Here is a 10,116-nt window from a genome sequence, read left to right as displayed (position 1 = left end):
GGTTGGTCTGTATGGTTATAGATGTCTGCCCTACAGTCTGTATGGTTAGAGATGTCTCCCCTACAGTCTGTATGGTTAGAGATGTCTCCCCTCCAGTCTGTAGTGTCTGTATGGTTAGAGATGTCTCCCCTACAGTCTGTATGGTTAGAGATGTCTCCCTACAGTCTGTAGTGTCTGTATGGTTAGAGATGTCTCCCCTACAGTCTGTATGGTTAGAGATGTCTCCCCTCCAGTCTGTAGTGTCTGTATGGTTAGAGATGTCTCCCCTCCAGTCTCTATGGTTAGAGATGTTCCTCCTACAGTCTGTATGGTTAGAGATGTCTCCTCTACAGTCTGTATGGTTAGAGACGTCTCCTCTACAGTCTGTATGGTTAGAGACGTCTCCTCTACAGTCTGTATGGTTAGAGATGTCTCCCTCCAGTCTGTAGTGTCTGTATGGTTAGAGATGTCTCCCCTACAGTCTGTAGTGTCTGTATGTTAGAGATGTCTCCCCTACAGTCTGTATGGTTATAGATGTCTCCCCTACAGTCTGTATGGTTATAGATGTCTCCCCTACAGTCTGTATGGTTAGAGATGTCTCCCCTACAGTCTGTAGTGTCTGTATGGTTAGAGATGTCTCCCCTACAGTCTGTATGGTTATAGATGTCTCCCTACAGTCTGTATGGTTATAGATGTCTCCTCTACAGTCTGTATGGTTAGAGAGGTCTCCCCTCCAGTCTGTAGTGTCTGTATGGTTAGAGATGTCTCCCCTACAGTCTGTATGGTTAGAGAGGTTCCCCTCCAGTCTGTAGTGTCTGTATGGTTAGAGATGTCTCCCCTCCAGTCTGTATGGTTAGAGATGTCTCCCTCCAGTCTGTATGGTTAGAGATGTCTCCCCGACAGTCTGTATGGTTAGAGATGTCTCCCCTACAGTCTGTAGTGTCTGTATGGTTGAAGATGTTCTCCCCTACAGTCTGTATGGTTAGAGAGGTCTCCCCTCCAGTCTGTAGTGCCTGTATGGTTAGAGATGTCTCCCCTCCAGTCTGTATGGTTAGAGATGTCTCCCCTCCAGTCTGTATGGTTAGAGATGTCTCCCCGACAGTCTGTATGGTTAGAGATGTCTCCCCTACAGTCTGTATGGTTAGAGATGTCTCCCCTACAGTCTGTATGGTTAGAGATGTCTCCCCTACAGTCTGTATGGTTAGAGATGTCTCCCCGACAGTCTGTATGGTTAGAGATGTCTCCTCTACAGTCTGTATGGTTGAGATGTCTCCTCTACAGTCTCTATGGTTAGAGATGTTCCCTACAGTCTGTATGGTTAGAGTGTCTCCCCTACAGTCTGTATGGTTAGAGATGTCTCCCCTACAGTCTGTATGGTTAGAGATGTCTCCCTACAGTCTGTATGGTTAGAGATGTCTCCCCTCCAGTCGTAGTGTCTGTATGGTTAGAGATGTTCCCCCTACAGTCTGTATGGTTAGAGATGTCTCCCCTAAGTCTGTAGTGTCTGTATGGTTAGAGATGTCTCCCTACAGTCTGTATGGTTAGAGATGTCTCCCCTCCAGTCTGTAGTGTCTGTATGGTTAGAGATGTCTCCCCTCAGTCTCTATGGTTAGAGATGTCTCCTCTACAGTCTGTATGGTTAGAGATGTCTCCTCTACAGTCTGTATGGTTAGAATGTCTCCTCTACAGTCTGTATGGTTAGAGATGTCTCCCCTCCAGTCTGTAGTGTCTGTATGGTTAGAGATGTCTCCCCTACAGTCTGTAGTGTCTGTATGGTTAGAGATGTCTCCCCTACAGTCTGTATGGTTATAAGATGTCTCCCTACAGGCTGTATGGTTATAGATGTCTCCTCTACAGTCTGTATGGTTAGAGATGTCTCCCCTCCAGTCTGTAGTGTCTGTATGGTTAGAGATGTCTCCCCTACAGTCTGTATGGTTATAGATGTCCCCCTACAGTCTGTATGGTTATAGATGTTCTCCCTACAGTCTGTATGGTTAGAGATGTCTCCCCTACAGTCTGTAGTGTCTGTATGGTAGAGATGTCTCCCCTACAGTCTGTATGGTTATAGATGTCTCCCCTACAGTCTGTATGGTTATAGATGTCTCCTCTACAGTCTGTATGGTTAGAGATGTCTCCCCTCCAGTCTGTGTGTCTGTATGGTTAGAGATGTCTCCCCTACAGTCTGTATGGTTATATACAGACTGTAGGGGAGACATCTCTAACCATACAGACACTACAGACTGTAGTGAGGCTAATTGTGCTGTAAACAGTCCAACAGGCCTCTCTGAACCCTTATCTTCCTACCTGGAGACCAGAAGCCTGCTATTGGACAGTACGGAGAAGGAGAAGGGCCAGCAGCCCATTCTCCACCAATCCCCCAAGCCTCCCTGGGACAGAGACAGACAGGAGTGTAGCGACTCACCTGAGGCTTTAGGATTAGAGGACAGTTTGTTTACTGAGGAGGACAGCTCATACAGATCCTACCTCCAGACCAGCTCTCACCCTGCCGTCCTGCAGCAGGATCGTGGGGTGAGGATCGTGAGGTACCCCTATCCCGGCGTCAGTCTCAACCTGCTCTCCCTTACTAGCCTGGAAACAATCCTAGAGGCTGATCCCGACCACTCCCTGGACAACTCTGCGACAGTGGAAGATGAGACGGGAGATGAGGAGGAAGATGAGGAGTGGAGAAGGATTGTTAGGATAAGGCCCACTGAGGAGGACAGAGGCACTGTGCTTCTGTCTGGTGACATCATCATATCCTACGTGTCCACTTTCAGCCCGTTGTCGTGTCGCCCTGAGGACTTGTCCAGTATCGAGTCTTCAGAGCACCAGCTGGTCTTGTCGACCTTTGACCCCGATGACCCCGTGACCTTACCACACGACAGGGACACCTCGGGCAGCGAGAGATGCTCCAGTCCCACCCCCACCTCTGTGTCCTACGATTTTGACACCACCAGCACTAACAGTGAGGAGATGGAAGAGTCCATCCTGCCTGTCTCAGGGGGGAACGCCAACCTCCACAAACCCATGAAGAGCAAGTCTAAAGGAGGCCGGGCGGGGAGCTCCAAGAGCTCCAAGTTCTCTGTCTTCGCCAAGATGCCTTCCTTCAGGAAGAAGAACAGTCTGAAGAACACCAAGGTGGACAGCTCACCCCGGGACTCACCCGACCTGGGAAGGGAGCTGGGGGGAGGACATAGGGGACAGGGGGAAGACACCTCAGACGATGACAGTGTCTTTTTGACAGTCCAGCAGGCCTTCTCCTCCGGTCCGGTGGGTTGCTACAAGACAGAGGAGGAGGACTACAGCTTCTTCCCCTCCACGCCTCGCACCAACCACGTCCACCTGCTCTTCAGGGAGGGGTCCAGCAGCCCAGACACCCCTCTGACCTCCCAGCCCGGAGGTCTCAGACACAACCAGACTGGGGCCCCCGAGGGCCTGCACGGCTACAAGAGGAGCAAGAGCTCAGACAGCCCCAACCTCCGCATGCGCTTCGCCCAGGCCCAAAAGTCCCTGTCCAGCCTGTTTGAGTCTCGCTCCATGGACAAGGAGAACGAGGAGGAGCAGGGGAGCGTTGAGACAGGGAGTGAAGGGAAGGTGGGGCGAGTCAAACAGTCCTGGAGGAGGCTGAGGGCCAAAGAGGCTGAGCTGGTGAGGAGGACCCTGTCTGTTCCGGTCGGGGATGGGGTCGAGGGAGAGGACGGTGGGGGTTTGAGGACGCCCAGACAGATCCACAGTGACTACGCATCCCGCTCGGTCTCAGTGCTCAGTGTCCCTGTGTCCCCCTCCTCTCTCAGGGCTCTGAATCTCACCGACCCCCTCACCAAGAGGCGTCTGCAGGACAGTCAAAGCAGGGCCGGGGCCGACACCCCACAGGGCTGCAAGTTGGATGGCGAAAGGAGGAAAGGGAAAGTCCCGCCCAACGACCTGTCAATCAACTTCTCAGACTCAGGACCGCCGTACTCACAAGACTCTGAGGCTCCGCCCGCAAATGATTCCAGCCCCCTGGCGCCCATGAGCCCCGCCTCCCTGGCTGCATTAGCCAATCAGCTGTCCTGGTCCCCAGGGGGAGGCTATGAGAGCACAGCGTGTAGCATGGTAGCTACACCAGACACCCCAGTGAGACCCATGAGCCCCAAGCCCCACAGCCCCAGACCGGCTGCCCAGCACAGGGCTATCTGCTACCCCCCCACTGCCTCTGCCCGGGCCTCAGTCCTGTCCCTGCTCCTCATGGGCCAGTCAGCCAGTGTTGATGGCCTGTCTGACCCGCCAGAGAAGCCCAAGACCCTGAAGCCCCGAGCGGGGCCGTTAGACTCCTCCTCCCTCAGTCCATTGGAGGACAGCGAAGTGGACAGTCTGCTTACGCCTATGTTCTTCAAACAGTTTGAGGTAAGGCACAGCTATATGATAACAAAGCTATAATGCCTCATTGTTATCGTTTGTCTGACGGATTGCATGTGTTTTGTTAAGCTGATTCTCCATGGCAGGCAGGGATGGCTTTGGGTGTAACTGAAATAACTGACAATAACTGATCATAACTAATAATAACTAATAATAACTGAAATAACTGAAAATAACTGAAAATATTGAAATAACTGAAATAACCAATAATAACTTAGAACAACTGAAATAACTGATAACTGATATAAGTGATCATAACTGATAACTGAAATAACTAATATAACTGCTAATAATGGGTAACGATACAGCCGGAAATAACGGGAATAACCTATATTAGCCAATAATAACTGATATACCTGCTAATAACTGATATGTCAGTTATATCAGTTATTTCAGTTGTATCGGTTATTATCAGTTTTATTAGTTATCAGTTATTTCAGTTATAACCGATAACTGATATTATTGATATTGCCGAAATAACCAATATTAACTGATATTACTGAAATAACTGATGCAACTGAAATAACTAATATAACTGATAATAACTAATTTAACTGATATTAACTGAAATAACTGGTAGAGATACTCTGAATTGATTGATCGGCTATGAAAAGCCAACTGACATTTACTCCTGAGGTGCTGACCTGTTGCACCCTCTACAACCACTGTGATTATTATTATTTGACCCTGCTGGTCATCTATGAACATTTGAACATCTTGGCCATGTTCTGTTATAATCTCCACCCGGCACAGCCAGAAGAAGACTGGCCACCCCTCATAGCCCGGTTCCTCTCTAGGTTTCTTCCTAGGTTCCTGCCTTTCTAGGGAGTTTTTCCTAGCCACTGTGCTTCTACACCTGCATTGCTTGCTGTTTGGGGTTTTAGGCTGGGTTTCTGTACAGCACTTTGAGTTTATTTTATTTTTACAGGGACAGTGCACATTAATCAACGTTTAAGTAAAAGTGCCGGTTTTAGCCAGCCGGCTAATTCTCAACCGCAGTCCCTTGGCAGGTTATTAAAAACAATTACAATATAGACAATCATTGAGCAGTGAGCACACGCAGAGCAACATAGGACAAGCAAGACGTAGCATACAGACAGAGCAACATAGAACAAAAAGCAGCAAGACAAAATTAATAAAAGCAACAAAGTGTTTCCACACCTCACAAGCTACAGACAACAGACAACATGGAAAGCGGCAATACACAGCTAGGGATTATGATCACAAATCTGATGGACCTTTAGCCATGTCTTCATGCATTTTGTGAACGTTTGATATGTGGTGCAGTTATGTGTGTTTGCTGGCAGTGTATTCCAGACATGGGAAGCTCTCACAGAGAAAGCGGATTTACTAAAGGTGCTTATCCTTAAGGGAACTATACAGTCACCTCTCAAGGCAGAGCTTGTGGATCTGCTGCCATATGTTTGGGTTTTCTGTTTAACAAAAATACTGAGTGGAGGGGGAGCCAYGCCATTTAGGATCTTGAATAGAAGACATGCGTCGGTGTTTTGCACAAGATTTTCCCAACTCAYGAGCTCATGCTTTCTGAGGATGTGACAATGATGATGGCTATTGGGCTTCCTATCAAGCACTTTGAGAGCCTGTTTGTAGACAGACTTGAATAGGTTTTAATGTTGTACAGCAAGCTTGGGCCCAACTAGTCAAGCAGTATGTTAAGTGGGGGAGTATCATAGATTTGAAGTACAGTTTTGCTACCTCTAGTCAAACAATTTCGTATAAATCTGAAATTAGCTAGGTTGAATTTGGTTATTTGAACTATCTTTTTCACATGCCTTTTAAAAGAGAGGTTGGAATCAGGTATGATGCCAAGGTACTTAAAATCAGATACCACCTGGAGCTTCTCCCCTGCCACATAGACATCTGGCTCAGAAGCATATGTTGCCCTCTTTGTGAAGAACATGCAAACAGTTTTTTTCACATTGAGATGCAAACACGAGTTACTGAGCCACTTTGTAACCTGGACCATTACAGTAGTGAGTTCTTGTGCAGCTTGTTGTTTGCGCTTTGCATGCACATATATCACTGTATCATCTGCATACATTTGAACTTCAGACCCAGTACAGACAGAAGGCAGATCATTCATGTACAGGCTGAACAGGAGGGGCCCCAGTATTGACCCTTGGGGCACGCCCACGTCATAGCTAAGAGTAGGCGACAGCTCATTGCTCACTCTGACACACTGAGTTCTGCCTTCAAGGTATGATTTCATCCATCTCAAGGCATCAGGGGCAGACTTTGTGACATCAGCTGATGTAAGAAGGGCTTTATAAGTACATTTGATTGATATAACTGATAATAACCGATATAAGGGCCTCCCGGGTGGGGCAGTGGTCTAAGGCACTGCATCACAGTGCTAGCTGTGCCACCAGAGATTCTGGGTTCGAGCCCAGGCTCTGTCGCAGCCGGCCGCGACCGGGAGGTCCCTGGGGCGACGCACAATTGGCCTAGCGTTGTCCGGGTTAGGGAGGGTTTGGCCGGCAGGGATATCCTTGTCTCATCGCGCACTAGCGACTCCGGTGTCGGGCCGGGCGCAGTGCACGCTGACCAGGTCGCCAGGTGTACGGTGTTTCCTCCGACACATTGATGCGGCTGGCTTCCGGGTTGGATGTGCGTTGTGTCAAGCAGCAGTGCGGCTAGGTTGGGTTGTGTTTCAGAGGATGCATGGCTCTCGACCTTCGCCTCTCCCGAGTCCGTACGGGAGTTGCAGCGATGAGACAAGACTGTAACTACTACCAATTGGATACCACGAAATTGGGGAGAATAAATAAATAAATAAAAAATATAAAAAATAACCAATGTAACTAATATAACAGATAATAACTGATATAACTGAAATAACGGATAATAACGATAATAACTGATATAATAATGAAGAATGCAGACATTATACTAGTTAAACAGCCCAAAACATGTAATCTATTAAAGAAAAATAAATTATTTATTCTCTTTACAGCTAGACATCCTTACAACACTATCAAACTCCCTCAGGGAACATTTTTGATTGACAGGAATATGTTGTTTAAAAGAAAAGTCTCCTCTGTCATCTGCTCTTCCAACGTTTTGTCCCCATCATGATAGAATGACCTGACTGTCAGTTTAACATAATTTTTAACATCACCTTTATTTACCAGGTAGGCCAGTTGAGAACAAGTTCTCATTTACAACTGCGACCTGGCCGAGATAAAGCAAAGCAGTGCGACAAAAACAACAACACAGAGTTACACGTGGGATAAAAAAAACGTACAGTCAGTAACACAATAGAAAAATATATGTACAGTGTGTGCAAATGTAGGAGGATTAGGGAGATAAGGCAATAAATAAGACATAGTGGCGAAATAATTACAATTTCGCATTAACACTGGATTGATAGATGTGCAGAAGATGATGTGCAAGTATAGATACTAGGGTGCAAAGGAGAAAAAAAAAGAAAGAAAAAACATGGGGAGGAGGTAGTTGGGTGTGCTATTTACAGATGGGCTGTGTACAGGTACAGTGATCGGTAAGCTGCTCTGACAGCTGATGCTTAAAGTTAGTGAAGGAGAAATAAGCCTCCAGCTTCAGTGATTTTTGCAATTTGTTCCAGTCAATGGCAGCAGAGAACTGGAAGGAAAGGCGGCCAAAGGAAGTGTTGCTATGGTGACCAGTGAGCTGAGATAAGGCCGGGCTTTACCTAGCAAAGACTTATAGATGACCTGGAGCCAGTGGGTTTGCGACGAATATGTAGCGAGGGCCAGCCAACGAGAGCATACAGGTCGCAGTGGTGGGTAGTATATGGGACTGCAAGGAGTTCGGACGCAACAGGCCCTCCGGAGTTGTCGACACACTGAACTCTATCTGAGAAGTAGTTTGTGAACCAGGCGAGGCATCATTTGAGAAAACCAAGGCTATTGAGTCTGCCGGATAAGAATGCTGTGATTGACAGAGTCGAAAGCTTGGCCAGGTCGATGAAGACGGCTCGCCTTTATCAATGGCGTTATGATATCGTTTAGGACCTTGAGCGTGGCTGAGGAGTGCACCCATGACCAGCTCGGAAACCAGATTGCATAGTGGAGAAGGTACGATGGATTCGAAATGGTCGGTTATCTGTTTGTTAACTTTGGCTTTCGAAGACTTTGGAAAGGCAGGGCAGGAATGGATATAGGTCTATAACAATTTGGGTTCGAGAGTGTCTAGACCCGGCAAGTGACCGGCAGCTGTCCATAATTTAGGGATCTCAGACGATTACGATAGTGAGGGTTGAACAGGCCAGTAATAGGGGTTGCAACAATTTCGGCAGATCATTTTAGAAAGAGAGAGGGCCAGATGTCTAGCCCAGCTGATTTGTAGGGATCCAGATTTTGCAGCTCTTTCAGAACATCAGCTATCTGGATTTGGGGTGAAGGAGAAGCGTTGGGGGGGGTGGCTTGGGCAAGTTGCTGCAGGGGGTGCAGAGCTGTTGGCCGGGGGTGTGGGTAGCCAGGTGGAAAAACATGGCCAGCCGTAGAAAAAGCTTATTGAAATTCTTGATATCGTAGATTTATCGGTGGTGACAGTGTTTCCTATCCTTAGTGCATGGGCAGCTGGGAGGAGGTGATCTTTATTCTCCATGGACTTCACAGTGTCCCAAAACTTTTGGAATTAGTGCTACAGGATGCAAACTTCGATTTGAAAAGCTAGCCTTTGCTTTCCTAACTGACTGAGTATTTTGGTTCTAAACTTCCCTGAAAAGTTGCATATCACGGAGGATATTCGATGCTAATGCAGTACCCACAAGATGTTTTGTTTTGCTGGTCAAAGGCAGTCAAGTCTGGAGTGAACCAAGGGCTATATTCTGTTCTTAGTTTTTTTTGAATGGGGCATGCTTATTAAGATGGTGAGGAAAGCACTTTTAAAGAACAACCAGGCATCCTCTACTGACGGAATGAGGTCAATATCCTTCCATACATACCAGGGCCAGGTCGATTAGAAAGACCTGCTCGCTGAAGTGTTTTAGGGCGCGCTTTAACAGTGATTAGGGGTGGTCGTGTTGACCGCGGACCCATTATGGACGCAGGCAACTGAGGCAGAGATCTTGGTTGAAGATACAGAGGGTGTATTTAGAGGGAAGTTGGTCAGGATGATATCGTATGAGGGTGATGACCTGACTGTCAGTTTAACATTATGATAGAATGGTCCTGACTGTCAGTTTAACATCTATGATAGAATGTCCTGACTGTCAGTTTAACATTATGATAGAATGTCTTGACTGTCAGTTTAACATCATGATTAGAATGTCTTGTCTGTCAGTTTAACATCATGATAGAATGTCCTGACTGTCAGTTTAACATTATGATAGAATGTCCTGACTGTCAGTTTACATTATGATAGAATGTCTTGACTGTCAGTGTTACATCATGATAGAAGTCTTGTGCTGTCAGTTTAACATCATGATAGAATGTCTTGACTGTCAGTTTAAACATCATGATAGAATGTCCTGACTGTCAGTTTAACATCATGATAGAATGTCCTGACTGTCAGTTTAACATCATGATAGAATGTCTTGACTGTCAGTTTAAACATCATGATGAATGTCTTGACTGTCAGTTTAACATCATGATGGAATGTCTGATGTCTCAGTTAACATTCATGATGGAATGTCCTGACTGTCAGTTTAACATTTATGATAGAATGTTCTCTGACTGTCAGTTTAACATTTATGATAGAATGTCTTGACTGTCAGTTTAACATCATGATAAATGA

The 10,116-nt window shown here is 46.7% G+C and overlaps 1 protein-coding gene across 1 annotated transcript in view; it reads left to right on the top strand.

The window, feature by feature from the left end:
- The window catches only part of LOC112069581 (mucin-2-like), a 28,232-nt gene that overhangs the window by 8,182 nt on the left and 9,934 nt on the right, over window positions 1-10,116 (top strand). The window contains exon 4 of the mRNA XM_024136922.2: window positions 2,161-4,365. Coding sequence (XP_023992690.2) covers window positions 2,161-4,365 — 2,205 coding nt within the window. The remainder of the gene's footprint in view (window positions 1-2,160; window positions 4,366-10,116) is intronic.

Source organism: Salvelinus sp. IW2-2015, unplaced genomic scaffold, assembly GCF_002910315.2.
Source record: "Salvelinus sp. IW2-2015 unplaced genomic scaffold, ASM291031v2 Un_scaffold1052, whole genome shotgun sequence".
NCBI classification, from domain to species: domain Eukaryota; kingdom Metazoa; phylum Chordata; class Actinopteri; order Salmoniformes; family Salmonidae; genus Salvelinus; species Salvelinus sp. IW2-2015.
The sequence above is the reverse complement of the archived record's forward strand: the minus strand, read 5'-3'. Positions and strand labels throughout refer to the sequence as shown.